The 19,586-nt window shown below is 41.0% G+C and overlaps 1 protein-coding gene across 1 annotated transcript in view; it reads left to right on the top strand.

The window, feature by feature from the left end:
- Positions 1 to 19,586, top strand: part of LOC104164455 (dystrobrevin alpha-like) — a gene marked incomplete at its 5' end in the record, with an annotated part of 42,552 nt that overhangs the window by 9,092 nt on the left and 13,874 nt on the right. Inside the window, 6 exon segments of the mRNA XM_009703788.1 lie at positions 4,203 to 4,290; positions 6,801 to 6,898; positions 8,268 to 8,381; positions 11,703 to 11,799; positions 13,271 to 13,288; positions 17,313 to 17,472. Coding sequence (XP_009702090.1) covers positions 4,203 to 4,290; positions 6,801 to 6,898; positions 8,268 to 8,381; positions 11,703 to 11,799; positions 13,271 to 13,288; positions 17,313 to 17,472 — 575 coding nt within the window.

Here is a 19,586-nt window from a genome sequence, read left to right as displayed (position 1 = left end):
TTGTTGTAGCTAATGATCAGTACAATATAGCCCAGTATACCTTTTTTCTGTTTGAAGTGTAGCTAGTATTTATATTTTGGGGGTTTTGTAATTAATTTCATGAATTTTCACTGCTTATCTTTATTTTTCATCTGTAGTTATTTGATACTGCAACTAGAAGTCCAAGTTTTCCTTTCCAGTCCTCAGAGGCTAATAAGCTACTTGAGGGTTTTTTAGAATCTAGTATTCCCGAGCAAATTAAGAAACAAGAGAAAGACTTAATTCATTATTTATAGTAACTGTATGGGTAGGAAAAGTATCCCTTAACCAGATGTTTTGGTTAGTTTAATCGTAAAGTGTGGTCTAGCATGTAAAACTAATACTTGATATTTAATTTAGTTCATCTTTACTGTCTGATTCTAAAAAAAGAACTTTAAACTGCAAGTAGTTTTCCTTTTTGTTCATGTAAGTTAGAGATTTAACCTAATTTTGAATATTCATTCCACATATTTCAGTGTTTCTCTTTTCAGGTGCAGAAGAAAATAAGACTAAATATATTATAAGTAGGAGGTTGTTTTTGTTCTATAGAAAGTTACTTTCTAATTTTTTTATGTTATACTGCATAGTACTGTAGTGAGTTGTATTTCTGTACTATAAAACTGCCACGCTATTCTATGGTATTTTTTTTAAATGTTTATTAAGAGGGTGTGTACAACGACTAGCTCTAGCTAGGGAGGCTGGTCTAATTTTCCCTTGAAAGAGGAAAAACATTGAGACCCACTGGTTACAGAGGAAATGTGTAGACACTTGGCTCCCTTGAATGGAGTTAGTTTTTATGATTATAGCCACATCCCTGAGTGTTATTAACATTTTGATGGTAAAATCTTGGTGATTCTAAAGTAAATGGCAAATTAATAGCAGAGGGCTCAGATGATGTGTCTCAGTTTAAAGTGCATTAAAACCAGGCCAGGTTTGAAATGAAAGTGTCACAGATAAACAATCCTCAGAATACATTTGGTGGGTTGCTGTGAGGACATTGTTCTTACAGCCCTGAGGCTTCCAAACCTATCCTTTAATTCGTCAGTATTTTCTATAGTAAATTGCTTATTAAGTGAAGGTTTGTAGAAGAAGAGCATGTCATGAAGACCACACCGATACCTCTATTGCAAAAATTTCACAAGAGACTGACATTTCTGAGACTTTTCTAACCAGTGGTGACATAATTTTAAGACCATCAGGGACATCCACATCGCCTATTGCAGGGTGCCTACTGCAGAACGGGCTCATCTGACCCATCTAAAGCCTGAGAAATAGCAAAGATCCTCCAGTGTCACTCCTTTGTTCACAGGCTATCATATTTTTCATCCTTTGTCTGCAGTTTTGAGATTCTTTTTTTACAGATCTCCCGTAGACCGTAGAATATTACACAGATCAACTAAGGCCTAAAAATGAAGTCCTATTGTACAGGTGATAATATTGGATATTCACTTTCCATCTGAATGATGACAATTCTGCCAGAACAATTATTGCTAATAATTACAAAGTCTTTAAAGAAATGGTCACTAATGGAGAAGCAGTGTTGTTTAACTTTTTTAGAAAAGAAGGATCAGCAGCAGGATATTTGTGTGCAAAATGTTCAATTTCTTTCAAAAGGTTGCTGGAGTCATTCTAATGAGGGTCCCAAATTCTGCACACATATTCATAATATTTTAAAGCTTGTGTGTATTTCACTGTGTCATTGTCCGTAAAGTTGCTGAAGTAAAACAGAACTATGAGACATAAAAGTCTTGGAAGTCGAGGCTAGTGCTGCTGTGCATACCTCTGTGCTTAATGATCATATAGAATAGGGACATTCCAGAACTAGATTTATCTCAGACATGGAAATTTAATTTACAAAGCTTTGGGGCCAGTGATTTGTGGCATTCATAGACCAAATTTGTCGCACTGCTACATCTATTTTATGACATCCACCTACACATAAATATTTATCAAAGACATTAAATAGCAAGTAAGAATCAAAAAGCTGCAGTGGCTTGGTTCATTCAGTAAAGTCATTGTCACAGGGGTTAACTCGCATCTCCGAACTATGTTGCAGGTTGTGTTATGCCAACAAGTGGAACCATAATCCGTTATTTTTCCAGGATGGATAATATGGTTGCACATGGCTGTAAAAAGGAGAATTGATGCTGAATGCTTGCTGTTTTCACAGCCATCTGTTAGGATGCGATGTTTTAGTCATTATGGAAAAATTAAAAATGAATTATACTGTCATGAAAGTAACCCTTATTACCTGGTTTGCATAATTTTATGTGTCTGCAAGAGTTGCTTGCCCCTTTCTGTCTCTGGATGACGTATCAGGACAGTAAGCGTGAGTATGTAAGAAGCAGAACTGTATAAATTTAGAAAAATACCTTTAGCTTCGGTCTTTTCAGAAAGTAAATCAATTAGCCCACAAGAATCTGAGTAAGCATAGAATTAAGCTATATATTTAACAAAATAAATTGAACATAACCAAAACCAAAAAGTCAGTGTTCATCTGCCACCAGAAGTCTTATGTGCAGTCTGCAGCACAAGCTCACAAGCTTAGCTTACGCAGAACCCCTCTGGATCTGACTTTTTGTAGCTTTACTATTTTTCTAAACTTCGTGTTTGTGGTCTCGCAGGTATTGTCAGAATGAGAAAAAGATGTTTGTCTCTTTTCCCTTACCTCAGCAAGCCATAACAAACCCACGTGACCCCCAGCTTTAGTTTAATGATCGATGAATATCAACCACTACTCACTTTCAAACATAACTTGTAAATCCCAGTGGACTTAATCAAGCCAACCAAAAGATGCACACTGTAGTTCCCTGAGGTACCTTGGCGTATGAACTCACTGAGAAATTTTGGAGAAATAATTTCCTTTCCGTTTCGAAGATGCCGATTCTTCAAAAGCAGAACTTTTTGCACAAGTGCCATTTTTGTCTGGAAGGTTTTTCAAGTTCAAGATGTAATTTCTGGCAAAAATCAGAATAAGATGCCCGTGCCCAAAATAACCCTTCTTTTACGCACTCTTTTGAACCATGAAGCTCATTCGCCAGGAGCCAGTTGCATGCCCTGAAGAACCCATGGGTAGAGAGGCATGTGCCTGTCTCCCTTCAGCCAAAATATCAGGCAGTTGCCAAAGGATGGGAAAAGAGGTCAGGCTTACCTCGGTCAGGGGTAGTCTGCAGGCTCTCTTGCATTCCGCACAGCAAAGCATTCTTCTCACCTCTCCTTAGGGGCTCCGGTTTTTTTCTCTTGCATATACTAGAAGTAATGCAGTATAGAATTCGAAATCCTGGGATTATCCAGGGTCAACTAAGTCCTCTTCAGGTTTCATTTTTTGTCAGTTTATTAGTTTTGATGGTTCTCTGCAAACTTCTGAATGTTTAGAAATAGCAAAGGTTCTCACTATATTACCTTTTTCAGGCTCTTCTGACTAAATACTAGCCCCCATTTAAAGTAAGGACAGCTGGTAAGGGATTAACCTGAAAGAAATATTTGCCTTTGATATTCTTGGGGGGCGGGGGGGGGCAAAGTAATAAAGTGCAATATTTTAAAATAATTCAGCATATTTGCTCTTTAGTTCTTATACTTTCTGATCACCATTTTGTGATTCTCTGAAATCTTACTCCCAAATATCAAGAAACCAACGATAAAAGCAAAAGTCTGATTATAAATTCCTAGATCAGTGTTTCCGAACTGTGGTCCATGAGGCCTTGGTAAGCGCCCTGCAAAACTGTCCTAAATATTGTTTTCTGTTGCAAATCTGACAAAGCTTCTAAAGTTTTTCTCAACAAACACTGAACTTCTCACTAGTCCACTGTCTGAAAAGTAATCCCTCTTCTAGGTGGTACGACAAAGCTGAGAAGTAAAAACAGATGCTGACTGGTGGTCCTGACCACCTCCCAGCCCTTTTTGGACAGAGTAGTCTGCGAGTTGCATCTTACACAGCCTAGGCCAGGGCTTGCAGACCGCTGCTGTTTCCCCCTAAGGGAAAGTGCTGCCTGGCCTCTAGAGCTGATCCTTCCAGGAAAATTACCCTCCCCTTTGCCCAATTTACATCTGCCATTGTTAATTTGGCGACATTTTTGCTGCTTAATTCTGTAACGAGGGTGTATGAGTGGACAGTGTGACAGAGCGATGGTCTTTTTTACGATGTATTAACATGTCTTCCCTCCTTCCCCTCCAACCCTGAGCAGCGTACTGGACAGCGCAAGTCGCCTGGATGAAGAGCATAAGCTGATCGCCAGGTATGCAGCAAGGCTGGCAGCAGAAACTTCTTCATCAGTAAGTGTTTTAATTAAAGGAAGGTATTTTCCTTCTGTCGTGTTCCAGGGGCTTGGCAAGATCAGGGAAATTACATCTGACATTCTTAATGATTAATGGATTATTTTTCCCTATACTTTTCATCAGACGCTGTTATGCTTTAGTAATAACACTTTTATGCAGTCCATTTAAACCAAAGAATCCACATACTAATGCATGTAATCTATATACTAATGCAATGGTATTTAAACAATTACAGCAAAGGGAATCTGACATCTTGAACTCGGGAAAGACTAGAAAATATTGTCTGAACTAGCTTTGGTTAAAGGTTAATGATTTACTGCAGTGGAAAAATGGGGTGGTGAATCCATTTTACTCTTTAGTTCAAATATCAGAGCCACTAGGGCCCTAAGTGCTGTGGATTTTAAAGAATGTTGCAGGATGACTGTAATGACCCCCTGCATTAGCCCTGGCTCCCATTTTCATTTCAGAGCAATGATTATTCTGCTCTACATATCCCAAGATAGAAGGTGATGACAGGCTAAAACCTCACTAACTGTATTCAGGAACAAGAGAGAATGAAGCAGGAACCTAATCGAAGTATATAAAATCTTAAATGGCACAAATAAGGTCAGCCTAGTTACTTTTTTTCCATCTCAGCACATTTGATAGAACAAGGGACCATAAATGATAGCTAAGTGAAAGGCAGCCAGTGCCGAGTGCCCAGAAACATATTTTCACACTGAGATTTACACTGCAGAGTCAATCGAAAGGGCAAAATCGGGCACAGCTCTTCGTGTAAAAACATTGAGCCACGTTCGTCCTGGGCGAAGGCAGTGAAGACAAATCTGCCACCTCGGGCAGCCATCTGTCCTGGGCGCTTTCACACTTACCGGCACCTCCAGGGGAAGAGAGGGGTGCTCCTGCTCTGCCAGCCCAGCCCAAATCAGTCCCTTCCAGAGGTGTGATGCAGTGTTTCAAAGTTAAGGCAACCTGTAGGTGATGGTCCTGTCTCTGAAGGAACAAGATCCACCATTAATAATGTCTCTAGGTACAAACTGGTAGAAGTCAGTTGTGTATAACCTGTGGCCATGATATGGGGGAAAACTTAGGAAACAATATTTAAGTAACTTTTGAGTAGAGCTAATTTGAAGGTAAATACTGAATTTCTCATTGCCATCCATCTGTGCTCTTTGAACATAAGAGACAGAAGGGAAAGAAAAGGTTTCTGTGTACAGAAATCTTTCCAAGCCCAAGAGTGGCACCGCATTAGGAGCACAGTAGAAATTTTTAAAGGTTTGTTGATGGTCATTTTAAGGAACACAATGTGTTAATGACGCTGGGCATTCAGGATAAAGATCCTAGTTCGCTCTGTATCAGTCATGACATCCACCAGCGTGTATGAGTTCTTCTTTATGCGCTACTCTGCTTCCTTACGGTTGGAGTGTTAATGGGAAAATGTACCCTTGGCAGAAAATGTACCAGTAGCAGAAAAAATAGTAAATGGTTACAGGCGTAATGTACTGTCCCTTCCCCACAGGTGGTGCTACCAAAGGTTAGCACTGAGTTGTAGCTTCATCCTTTTAGAGGGTGCACCTCCTGGAGGAGGAGGTGCCTGGCATCACATAAAATTGGGCTCCAGAGTTACACTTCGCAGGGCATTTACAGTGGGGAAACACTCAGATCACAGCAGTAACTCAGCAGAGTATTTTTTTAATGTCTGATTCTTTCAGATTGGAGTTAGAAATAAATTAGTATCTTTGATAGCTGTGAAACTTTAAATGTTTTGCTCTGCGTTGTCATTGATACAACACTGAAATACAGGAGTGTGAACAAGGAAAACAATATTTGGTTATTGCTGGTGAATGTGAAAAAAGAGCATAGTCCAATGAAGCTGTGGTGAGCACTGCCTAGTTTGGTAAGAACTAGTTTAATTCCCACTTCATTTTGTTGGGGCAAAAAAGGTTCCGCTGTACCTGAAGGACTGGGGAAAGAGTATTTCTGAAGTACCATCAGAGTATATAGGAAAACTTGGCTAAATGGGCCACACAGCCAGACTGAAAACTGAGTACAGCTTTCAGGCTGAAAGTAAAGCTGTATTTTCAAGAGAACAAAGTATCGCTGCACTAGAAACACATCCCCTTCTTTTTGGAGAGAGATACTGGGTTTTGCTTCAGTGTATTCCTCTTGTCTGTAGTATTATTGTGGTATATCAAAATTAAGAGCCATATTACAGCAACTGCCTGCAGCAGTGTCATTGCCTTTTGCGATTGATTCAGAGGAAGCTTCTTGAAGAAACAATGAATGACAGGATGGTAAACACTGAGTCTTATTTACTCTAGCACTTACCCTGCTTTTACTAGCAATGGAGCCATACTGGTATGAGCACAGCATGGATGCTCTTTTTTTAGTGTAGGCAAGCCTGTACTGTGTTTTCTGTAAGCAGATTTCGCAGAACAGATCTGTGTTGAACTCATGGGTGCATGCTGGCTATTCCTCCTTCAATGCAGCCTTCTCTTTTTTTACAACAGCAGCAAGGTCAGCAGAGAGGGGCATCAGATATCTCCTTCACCATTGATGCAAACAAGCAACAAAGGCAGCTGATTGCAGAGCTTGAAAATAAAAACCGGTAAGCATCCACAAAGTACCCAGTTTTGTTCCATCCTATATATCATGTATGTTTGTTTGTTTCTTAACATTTTTTGCCACCTACTTCTGTGCAATGTGCTTATACATGCACATACACCTCCCCCTACAAAAAGCACAGGGCACAAAAAGGTCCACAGAATGACAAAGGCTTTGAAATCCTTAGCCACCCTGTGTTTTAGTGAGTGTACTGTTCAGTGACATGATATAGTCATTGACACTTTACTGTTTGCAGCGGCTGTTTGTTAAGAGTTAAAAAAAAAGCCTGTCCTGTTTCAAAACCAGATTAACTTTGAGCTGGAACCTCTACAGCTCTATAATATGAAATGATAAAAGGATCAGTCACACTGGAAATGTTATGCTCCCCTGCTTTTATTTGTGAAAAAGATGATTAAAGCTTTCCAGAACACAGGCTGCCTGGGAAAGGCTTGCAGAAAGGTTAGCAGCAAGTTAGGCTGCTGATCAAGTGAGACACTGGGTACGGATGTGACCGAGGCTGAGGGTGTGTGTCCAGGAGAAATAGGCCAGCCGGCTCCGATAAGAAGCGATGCCCGTTTGTTAGCGGCAGAGTATCTGGGCCTGGGTATCAGACTGCCTGATGCCATGAAATGTATGGCACCAGAGCTCTGCTTTTACTGCCGGACTGTAAAATAAAGGCCAGCCCAGACCAGATGGTTTCCTATTCCAAACTCTGCACTCCCTTCTGTCACCGTGTAATGAGCCACCAGCTCCAGTCTCGATTTGTCTTTCATAGTTCGAGGCTGCCTCCAGACCGGCTGCTATCCAGCACATTGTGAAGAAGAGACAAAATTCACAAAGTTTTCAACCTTCTGCTGCGAAGCTTTGTATTAGCCATTTGACAGCGCTCCAGGGCTGGCCAGCCAGTCATAACAAGTCCTATTAAAGTGATTCTCCATGAATTGTTGACTGCTCTCACATCTCTGCTTACACTAAAAGTATTTTTTAAGTGCTAAATAGTTTCTCTGATACTCAAGAAGGGCCAGATAGGTTATTTTAATTTTTAAGTTCATGTGGTGCTTGAAATGTTCATGGGGAAGAATTAAGAGGGAGCAATTTAATTCAGCATAGAGCTGTTTCATGTCTACCTCTGATTTTTGGGGATCTTGGAGAAATATTTCCCTTTAGGGTGAAATCGTAAAAGTTTATTTTAAAAGTATCCAGAGCCCTCTCCCATTGCTGAGGGCTTCTTCTGTTGGTCAGAGCCCAGTCATTGTATCTACGTTGACGAAGAGCTACGTACAACCACATTTTTTCTCCTCTTGCGATGTCCAGTGAGCTGGTTTTGTGGAAAATCACTGACTTGTAGTCTTCTGCTTATTCTCCTCCCCAAGAGAAATTCTACAAGAGATCCAGAGGCTGCGACTTGAACATGAGCAAGCGTCTCAGCCCACACCAGAGAAGGCACAACAAAATCCCACTCTCCTTGCAGAGCTCCGGCTCCTCAGGTAAGTCCACAGCGGTAAAACCTCCAGCCATGCCTGGGACCAGCCAGTCATTCTCAGTAAGAGAAGAAATAAGAGGTAAACCTGGCTTATGGTTTGGGGGACTTTTTATGAAGGTAAATAACACAATGTGTATTTTGTTCTCCATTTTCAGTGCAGGCTGTAGTCCTAGAAGTAATTAAGCTTATACTTTAGACAGCGTGCATGAGGAATCTCACGTATTACTCATCTACATTAAATTAAGCATGTGCATTAGTGTTTGCAGAGTTAGGCCCTTAGGTCATTTGGAATAGGTCCCCACAGCCCTGTCCAAATGCCATTAATTACATGGGGGAAAATGTCGTTCTGTCGGAACAAATGCTTCTGCAGAGAATTCTCATTTATGCGAAAGTAAATACAGAGCTACGTGAAAACGCAGCCAGAATTAGATGTTAATTTTTTGAAATTTCCCCCATGTGTTGAACTCTAAGGCGAGGTCAGTTCTCTTCATGGTGCAAGACCAGGCTGCGGAATGATCCTCCTTGTCAGGTAGGAAGGGAGGAGTAACGTCATCTGCAGCAGCTGAAGATTTAGAGGATCGTTTCTCCAGTTATCCCACCAAGCTAAAAACATTGATATGGATGTGTCTGCATGTTAATTAGGATACTCTACATGGATTTACTAATTGCCATGTATATCACACTGAAGAAGTGCAATTGTCATTGGCCCAGATCCATAGGCTTCCTGCAAGTCCTGAAGTTCATGTTGTGAAAGCCAGACAGAGAATCCAATAAGTGCTATTCAAAACACTTTGTTTGAATAGAGAATAGAGTGTAAACACTTTCTTTCTAGTGAAACAATGCTATATTAAATTTTATCCCCCACCCCCATAGAGCAGTTCCCTCATGAGAAGACGAAAGAACATTTTTGGCCACTTAGCCACTCCTCACACAGGCAATATTTTAGTGGTCTGATTCATAACCAAAGGAAATTACTGTAAGAAATTGTGCTAAATTTTTTCTTTGTAAATACCACATAGTTTTATTATTGAGTTTTCCACACTAAAATGTTTTTCTGTTTTACAAATAATTACATTTGCTTTCCAATCTGAAGACAAATTAGCTTCTTCATTTATGTGAGTAATTTTAGTATGTAATTACTTCTAGATATCTACAGGCAAGTGACGTTCTGTGAGACATATAAAACTGACTGTGATGAAAATGAGTACACTGCATAAAATATACCGATAATGTAACTCCTGTGTATCTAGCCTAAAGTCTGTTTTAAGCAGTTTTAGAAGATTAGCTTTCTGTGTAGTTGCCAAATAAAATTCATTATCCTTAAAAAAAAAAATCAAACAATTGTGCAGTGTTAGCAGTCTGACTACTTAATTTTTCCCGCTTTTCAATTTTGCTACACATATTAAAAGCATAATATCCTTATTTGAATTTCCTGACATGGGATGTCCCTGGGGCAGTGATGCTGAGCTCCTCAATTATGGTATCTTTTCTGATTTAATATGCAGTCTCAGAGTCAGAAAGTAACTTCTAATCTGTGGGTCTGTACTGCTTTGCATACCTTCTAAAATGTTCACTATTTGAAAGGCAAAAGATTGGCTTTTGATTTATTGTGGAATTTCGACACCACCTCAGATTCCTAGACACTTAAGATGTCATGAGGCTGTTCTTATCGTGTGTGAAAAATAGCAGGACTCAGAGCAGCAGCACTGATTTATGTCTGTTGCCCCACAGATTTTTGGGGCTTCAAGCAATTAGGGCAGTAGGGTAATTTAGCTTACAGAATATTAAGAAATGCTGGAATCTGTAAATTATGTTGCGGGTACCTCTCCCAGCATCTTTTGCTAGCTGCTGTAGTGTTGCAGACTCGCTGAAATGAGGTTCTGAACACAGCATTCCTTCACATTACCAGTGCTGTCCTGGAGACAGGTTGGGAAGAACATTGCTTCCAAGAATTTGCTCTGGACTACAACAGGAGAAAAAAGTCAGAGGAGCGGTCTGTACATTGCACGCTGCTTAGATCCTCTCTCCCCATAGAATTAATCTAAAACCCAGCAGAGGTCTGTGCTAGGACCTGCCACTTTGAATTACATGAGTTGGGTATCTTATTTTTATTAGCCGTTTCTTAAACTCAGTTGCCTTTGTACAGTTCATAGCATTTCCAACTATTACATGCCTGGAAAAGAAAAGCCAAAACAGGCAATTTGTAGCAGAAAATAGATTAATCCTCCAGAAGGGTAAATACAACCTGGCAGTATTACTACGTGATCCTATTATATAGATGAGAGAGAGCACACATGAGCAATCCTGTAGAAATCGGTGTTGCTTATATCAGTAACTGCTCACTTACAGAGAAGACACAAAATCAGGGTTTCAAATTTCCCTAAATATAGGAAAGGTACTTAGTCTTCTTGGCTCTGGTGCTTTTCCATTTAGGATTAAATTGTCATATTTTGTAGGTAGTACAAGGCTAACCACAGTAGTTTTATGTTACTTGCAACACAGTAGTGTGTAAAATATACCTAATACGTATATTTTTCAACAGTAATGTTGTTAATTACATCATAGCTTCTAGGAGGCAACAATTTTCTTCTGTATTTATGTAGGGACCTCTCACACAACTTAGTGATTGAAGGTGTGCAAGTGCCGAACCCCCGTCCTGTGCAGTGGAGCTGTGCAGAATCAAAGCTGTTCCCATTTCTGTGGGCACAAACCGGCTGTCACACGTGGGGTGGCTCGGTATTCACACTGTCACAGGACCAGCACTGGACTCCCAGTCCAAAGAGTTATTTTCAAATAGTTATATATCCACTATGTGGTAGTCTTACCCTTGCTTTCAGAAAAAAATAGAAACAAAAGCAGATTGCTATGGTTTTCTGGCTGAATTTCTGAACTCTCATAGCTTCTCCTGTATCTTGCTCCATTCGGTGCCCCTGCTGTAATTTCCTGTCCTTCAGGGCACGGCTTGAACTTCTCCTGACAGCTAGTGAGGTTATTGACTAGAGGGATCCAAAGGCAAAAATTGCCAGGCATTCCCACAAGGACTATAACACAAATTTGTCTGAACCTCATTTGTTTTTTGGAGAAGGGTCTGTGTCACTGTCTGTCTTTTCTAATCACTATATTCAGTCCCATGAATATTCTCAGTATGAGGGAACTCCCTAGCTTTCAAGTAGCCCTGTTTCTAAGCACTATGCTGAATTCACAGCCTGCTTGCTTTCCTGCGGTCTATAGGCATATACCTCATAGTCAGGCTGGGAAAACGATGTAGTTAAAAGCTGCTGACGCTGTGAGGGGTAAGCTCTGATCAGATCTGCTTGTTTCTCAGACAGCGGAAAGATGAACTGGAACAGAGGATGTCTGCTCTCCAGGAAAGCCGGAGGGAGCTTATGGTTCAGCTAGAAGGCCTCATGAAACTGCTGAAGGTAAGGAGCTCCACCTGAGACTACCAAGGAGAACAGGCAGAGTGAAGCAAAAGAGGAGAGGGAGGAGATGTGACCACAGAATTCTGCAGAACTTGACTATTTCCACCCATAAAATACAGCTTTGTTTCCTGCCCTTTCTATTTTTTACCTTGGTCTTTCAATTCAGGGGTTTCAAATGATGCTCAGATGATGATGTTCCTGTAGTAACACTGCATCATCATTGACACGTACTGCTAAGTGGATGAACATCTGAGACAGGCTCTGAACTATTGAAGAATTAATACAATCCTTTAAATAATACTGCAGCATGATGCAATACAGTCCTGTTCTGCTCTTTTGTAGAAGGATTTGTCCACATCTCTGGATTTCAGGCTAGCAGTCTCTGGATTGGCCATTCGACAGTGTTCAAGCACAAAATATTTTGTGGTCCAGTTTCAGGTGGTTTTAGAGTTTTCCCTAAAAAGGAGTTAACTCTTAACTTTGAGGAAAAACAACTCAGCACTGTACACTGTTACCTACTCCTAGCTGTTACTCCTACTGTTACTAGCTGACAGTAGAGAATTGCTTTTACTAGTTCCTTTAACTTTGCCCATTCAGTTGCTAGTTCTGTCAGATGTGCCTTTTGACAACCACATCTAAGTCTCTGATTTTAGAGATGCTTCCCTAACACTTGGTCATTTTCATAAATACAGAAACAAGCCCTTGTTAAACAGATGAAACATACCTCAACAGAGGATCTCAGTTAAAATGCGCATGCTTTTTGATATCTTCATTTTTTAAGACAGACTAGGGTGAGATGGAGAATGTGTCTTTATTTGCAGAGTCCACTCCTATTTTACCTGCTGTGCCTCAGGACAGATGATGCCAGAAATTCACATTGGAGTAAAGTGCTCTGAATAGCATAAGAGCCTGTTTTGTTGTTGGCCATGCCAGATAAAATGAGTGCATGGAAATTCAGCGCAACTTGCGTTAAATATGGCTCTTGATAGAAGCAGAAAGAATTTCACTGAGATCCATTTAGCAATATGTGTCTGCATCAAGGGATGAGTTTGACCCCTTATGTCGTTTGCATCTCCTCAGGCACAGGCTCCTGCAACCGCAGTGTAGGAACTGGTGGCACCTGAGCAGCAGAGCCTGGCGAGTAGCCAGCAGATTTTTGGGAGCTGGAAGTAGACAGGATACTTTTTGCTCTCCCTATGAAATGCTGCAGTGCTACAACTAGCAGTCAGGGCTGCTTGTTATCATTGCACTGCCTGGACAAAGAGAATTTGGGGTAGGAAATGATAGCAGGTTTCTGCATGCTTTGCACTGTTCTGGTGTTTCAAAGTGTGCGGAGGTGGGACCATAACCTGGTCACTTATCTCCAGCTATCTCAACTGTACCTTTAACCCTGTACTCCAAATTTGGCTTTGTTTTCTGTTCTTCACTTACATCCTGGCTAATCTCATATGCTGATCCTCTTTCTCTTTAGGAAGAAGAATTGAAACAGGTAGTAAGTTACCGCCTTATTGGAGGCCTCACTAACTCCTAAATGTGATTGTGTTCCTGTGATTTCTCTTACTTCCTTTGCTTGAAATGTGTGTGTGTTCTTTTGACCAAAATTAATATTTTGCAATTCTTTCACATTATTTTCAAGTGTGTTGGAGCAATTTTCACAATTAAAAATCTTAGCCCTCTAAATAAGAACACGTAAGATGTGGAAACCACCACCCAAATATAGTGATCGACCAAGAATATGAATTAAAGAACACTTCTACCATAGATAACATTTTGAAAATGTAATGAGAATTTTGGAACTTTAAGAAAAACATAACTGAGTTTAAAATTAGACCATGGCAATGAGTTGGAAATCCCACTTTGTCCAGAAAAAGTAAGGCCACTGTGTGCACGTCTTTTAAAGTTGGCACTGATGCTAACAGTCCCGTGAGTCTTCAGGAAAACAATGTAGTTTTGAAGTGGCTTCTGCAACCTAGAGCAAAAAGGGCAGGTATTTATATTACTAATGGTAAATTTTAGAAGATTTAATTGTTTTGGAGTTTTTTTTAGTATTGGAATGGATCTTGGAAAGATACTAGGCTAAAAAAAAAAGCACTTTTCAGAGAGCAGTCCGATAAAACTGTTTCATTTTATCAAAACACGCTTCCTCTTGCTTTCATCAGCAGTGTAGTCACAAGTCTGATGTGTTCTGCCTGTGGTAGAGCATACAGAGTTTGTAGGTAATGCTCACCTTCATATAACTAACATTTTGGCTAATTTTTGTAGGCTGTCAATCTGTTGCACACACAAAAATAAATCTGACCAAACATCACATGTCTTTTTTGATTCTGCAGTATTAAAAAATCTTTCATTCACAAAAGAGAAGTTCCCAACGTGACGAGAGTTTCCCTATCATATAAAATGTTCACTGGACAGTATAAGTGAAAGCACATTTTCAGGCTGTTATGAGATACGATTTTTTTCCTTCCGAGAGTAATAGCCTCGCTGAACACCGGGTGATGACGCTAAGGAATTACTCTCACGATTTCCATTAAATGATCCCCATTATGCTATGCCATTTCATGATCTGTTGAGAGAAACAGGATTAAATTAATTTCTGGAGGAATTCAATTGGAATGAGCAGCCTGGCAATTCATCTAATGCTTATGAACTTTCTATTTCTCCGCTGCCCTTCCTTGAGAAAGGCTAATGAGTTCTTCGCGTCCGTGCGGTTTGATGAGGCGGTGAGGCAGGCTTTCCCGTTCTGTCCTCCCGGTTCTGTTCCGGCAGAGGGAGCAATGGGCTAAAGCTCCTCTAAAGCCAGTGTTCATTTCAAGCATGTTGTCCTCAGCATGGGTGACACTTCATAGTGGGAAAATCTTTTCCTGTCTAGCAAGAGTTAACTTAAAATATCCCTAGCAGGCTGACTAGGGATGGTGAATTAAATAAAATACGTGGAAGTTTTCCTAAAAGGCACGAGGACATTGATAGCTGCGACCAGGTACAACATAAAAGCTAAAGCCATCCGTATATCCATGGTGGCTGTGGGAGCTCCACTTTCAGTGTGTTTTAGTCCTCAGGTGGTGGGGCTGCGAGGTTTGGGAGCAATTCGGTGCTCACTTTCTCTGCTAGATACCAAGTAGATACCAAGCAGTCACTACTGATTACCATAGCAGGTTTCAGGCCCTTAGCTCTAGTCTGTGAAAGCCACGTTTCTCCTGATAACCGCTAAGCAGGAATCCAGTCCGAATAGCACTCCATTCCCACAGACTTGGGCTGAGGTGGATCTAGACAAGTAAAATATAATTAAAGCGTTCACCTCTCTGAAATCAGACATTCCCTAATATCCTCCTATTTCAACTTGCTGTTCCTTGATTCTGTCTGATACTGCCCAAATAGTATAAAAAGAGAGGAGTTTTTTACTGGACAGGGGACTCCCAATGTTTCGTCTCCCTGTGCTTCCCGGTTTGTTCCAACACTGATGAAAGCTGCAGATAGGAGAGCACTGTTTATCATAAACACAAGATCTCAGTCATAGCCGCAAAGCAGACACGAGGGTAAGCGCTGGTGTGCAGCAGCTTTTACATTTCTCTTGTGGGAAAATTCCAGCAAAGAAGTACTGGCAGACCTTTGTTATTTTTAGTAAATAAAATGCCTGTTCTGAACTTCATTCCTCAAATGTGACTTGACTATAGGAAGCAAGTTTTGTCTTTTTTTTTCTCATCTTCTCTGAAAGTTCCCACTGTTGTTGATGCTCCCCAGAACCGAGACCAAAGGCAAAGGGGAGCTGAGGAAAAAGGGCAAGCGAAAGAGGGAGCTGGGAACCAGGAATTCTTTCACAAATTTGTTACCCAGAGGATGAAATGTGCCCCGTCAGGGCATGAGAGGAGATAGCTGAGGATCACAGAGCCCCTGCCTGATGGGCAGGGGGTGTGACCTCCGAGGACCTTGGAGCATCTCCAGGTTGCTCTGTGCCCTGCCTCTGGAGGACTAGAGGTCTGCATTTCTGCTGGAGCTGGTACAGACGATTCCAGAAACAGGAGAGCATCTGGCCTTTATATATTCGACTTCACTTTCATCCATCATTTAAATGTTCTAAAACCGATCATTAAAAGAAATTATAAGTATTAAATCCTTCGTTCTCCCATCAGTAATGTGCTTATTCCTCATAAACCTAATTTGCCCTTGATGTGTCTCTGGTGATAATGTCTTTTAGAAAGGGGTGATAGGAGAGAAGAACAAGTAGCTTAGTATTCTGATATATTATTTATGGTCCAGGGCAGGAATTTATAAAAAGCTCAAGGGCAGTGCTGCACTCCTCCTGTGATGGGCTGCTATTGTCTTTTTTAGAATGTATTTGCCAAACCGTTTCAGGGCTGCTGTGGCAGCCACTGGAGGAGTCAAAATAAATGCCATGGGAAGAGTTAAGAAATGCTCTTGAATTCTCAAAATAAAGCCCGAGTGAGGGAAACCCCAGCCCTCAGGTTACTTTTCACTGGTAAACAACCAGGGGCACGTGTTTGCAGTTCCCCTTTAGTAGCACTCAAGCCACCTCCATCCTTGGCACCTACCAAGCACAGGTTTTCGGTCAAAAGCCGGGTGCAGTTTGGTGTGGGCTCCAGCATTTGGTTTTGTTTGCGTGGGTACAAGTTCCCAGGAGTTTTGAAACAGTGGATGAAAAGGGCACTGTGTCTCTTGGTATCACTCACCCAGCTGCATTTGTAAAAGTGACAGTTTTGTAAAGTCTGCTTGAATTTCAGCTACATGATACTAACCGTGAGGTGCTAACAGCATGACATTTTATATGACTGGTGTTAAAACATTTTCACTTCCAGCAGTGAACCCATAGCAGGAATTTATATTGCCCTGTCCCCGCAGTGTTTTGGGAGTGCCCGAGTATATCCTGGAGAGTGAACAATTTAGTAGTGTATGATTTAATAACAGCTTAAAATAGTTCTCTAGCTCCGAATAAAAAGCAGAAAGCTCTATTATTTATTGCGAGTGTCAGACTTTATGTGACTGAGAGGTTGCATGTACCATGAACTTCTGCTGCAGGGAGGCGGAGGGCCGGGCTGCGATCAGCTCTCACGGCAGCGCTCCGATGAAAGGGGCTGTTTCAGTCCCTTGCCCAGGCTGAAAGCCACGTCGGTGCCAGGATCTTTCCCCTTCTCACAGCCTGAGTGGGTTATGTTTTATCAGACATGCATGCGAACTGGGGGAGTGAGAGAGGGAAGAGGGCAGAGAGAAGGTCTATGCTTTGGTGTTTATGAACTTGGAGGTTTTTTTAATTTAGCTGCCTGACATTTTCCCATGCTTAAAGGAAGTCAGATCTTGACTCATATTTTCCTACTTACTATTTTTCTACACGGAAGCGTTGCTGTCCGCAAACTGACTTCAGTGTATTTCTTTTAGCAAAATTCACATTACCCAGCTGATCTACAAACAGCACGGTGACTTTAAGCTGAGGGACAGGTGACAAGGACAGCAGGCGAGGGCTCTTGCAAAGACCCGTTTAACCCTTTGTGATTGTTTTGCAGACCCAAGGAGCAGGCTCCCCACGTTCCTCACCCAGCCACACTATCAGTCGGCCGATTCCAATGCCCATCAGGTCTGCCTCGGCCTGTTCCACCCCAACCCACGCACCTCAGGACTCTCTGACCGGGGTGGGAGGAGATGTGCAGGAAGCCTTTGCACAAAGTAAGTCTCTTTAATAGCTTGCCTGAAGTACTCAGAGGCTGTTCGAAGAATCATTCTTTCTTGCGGTTAGTGACGAAACAACCTTGAGCTTCTGAGTTGCCTGTAATGAAACAAAACCAAAAAAAAATAAATCTGCAACAAGTGTATATTGGCATTAAAAATGAACTTTATCAGCCGTCAGGCTTCACTGTCAAAGCAAGCAGGTAAGCAGAAACTAGACAAAGATGGCACTTAATGCGTTTTGTGGTAAGAGGGAATTTTGGTGCAGGATGGTCAGACCAATTGTCAGTGGTCTGCTAACCAGAAGAAGAATTGCTGTTGACCTCAGCAAGGCATTGTCTGTGTGTTTGGTTTTAAATAAAGACTTTGCTAGGAATAGATGATACATTCATAGAATTAGTTCAGGTGGAAAGGGCTTTTATAAGTCACTATGTCCTCCTGCTCCAAGAAAGAGGACTTCAAAGTGAGGGCAGACCATTCCGGACCTTAACCACTGGAGTTCTGGATGGCTCCTGGCATGCGTTTTCCACAGCCTGTGTTCCAGTGTTTGACCATGCTTACTGTGTAAATTTTTTGTACTTGTATCTGATTATAACATCCCTTGATGCAACTTGTGACTGTTGTCCCTTGTCCTTTTGCTTTGGGCCTCTGAGAAGGGTCCAGCTGGACCAGACAGGAATCGAGTCTGGAAGTCTCGATGAACCCTTCCGTTGCATTTCCAGAAAACTGCTGTAGGCTGCACCATGTTTCTCACTCCTCTTTCCACTTTTTTGTCAAGTAACAATAAATTTTAAACTGTTTTGAATTTCTAAGGTCACAGATTAAATTATTATATTGAATACTAAAGAAAGTAGATAGTCTGTGTGATCTAAATGAAGAAATATTCCTTCTTTTTCTAATCTGCTTTCTCCTAAAATATTTACATCACTGCAGTTATTTTATTTGAATAATTTTTTCCCTGTTTCCCTAGTACAAATCAAATGTAAGTGGAGCTCTGTAGTTCCTCTGCTACAGTGGAAGGGTATGTGTTCCCAGGAGCCCAGTTCAACCTTCTCATGCACCTTTCCCCTTGACCTTCACGGCAATTGTGTCTGTGTGGATCTTACGCCAAGTTTGAATCTATAATGCAATCAAGAACTTTCTACTAAAGTGCTAGTCGATTCATGTATTGAACATGTTTTACCAAGGCATAATTCCTAGTCCCGACATAACAGGTTGCTGGATATCTCATTTTCTGTGGCAAAAGAAACAGGCAAGATGTATTTTTCTTGTTTCTGCTCTGAAAAAAATCAAGACAGGCAAAAATACGGACCACTAACCCCCATGCTGTTATAGGACAGTTTCTTCCAGAGCTAAGAGTAAGAGAAAAAATGTAGTGGCCACAATAAAATACCCATAAATAATATTAAGGCTGCCTCAGACAAATGCTTTTTAAGTATATAAATATGTTCTGTTCAAGAGAAAAAGCAATATAAAAAGGTAAGCGGTCACATTTAAAAACTGCTGCATTTGATAAATATCTAGCTTTATGTCATTATTTACCATATTCTCTAGATGGGAAGGTCAAACCCAAAGAACTTGAAGCCAGCCGTTCTGTCACATCTTGATATACGACTTGGGGGCGGGGGGGGCTGAGGTTTTATGGCTCCCTTTTCTTTTAAACAATTTTTTTTTATAATGAATAAGGCAGACAAGCCATGGTTAAAGCCTTGTTTCTCTTGGGGGGTTTTTTGCCTTCGTAGTGTTTGCAATAGTTCAGAGATACAAATTGAGAAGACTTTAGCAAGGGAATGGCTGTCTGAGTGTATGTGTGTAAGAGAGAGATTAACTAATTTACATTCTAGGAACCATTTGCTAATGGATATATTAGGAAAAAAAATCTCTTTAGGATTTTGGGAATTTTTTTAAATGTATTGTTCTACATTCAGCCAGCTTTAAAGAATCTTCAGCAGTCGAGTCCTGCTAGTTCCTGTGAATGATCCAGTCTGGAAGATTAGAGATTCTGTGGGATATATTGATTATTCAGCTACAATAGGAGCTAAGTTTGGGATTTGGGGGAGTTAAGCATGCGTTACCCACAGCCTGCTCCTAGGGCAGGAGCATTTCATGCAACT

This window comes from Cariama cristata, unplaced genomic scaffold (genome assembly GCF_000690535.1).
Source record: "Cariama cristata isolate BGI_N322 unplaced genomic scaffold, ASM69053v1 scaffold4157, whole genome shotgun sequence".
Taxonomy (NCBI): domain Eukaryota; kingdom Metazoa; phylum Chordata; class Aves; order Cariamiformes; family Cariamidae; genus Cariama; species Cariama cristata.
Note: the sequence above shows the minus strand (reverse complement) of the source record. Positions and strands in the feature narration are given on the sequence as shown.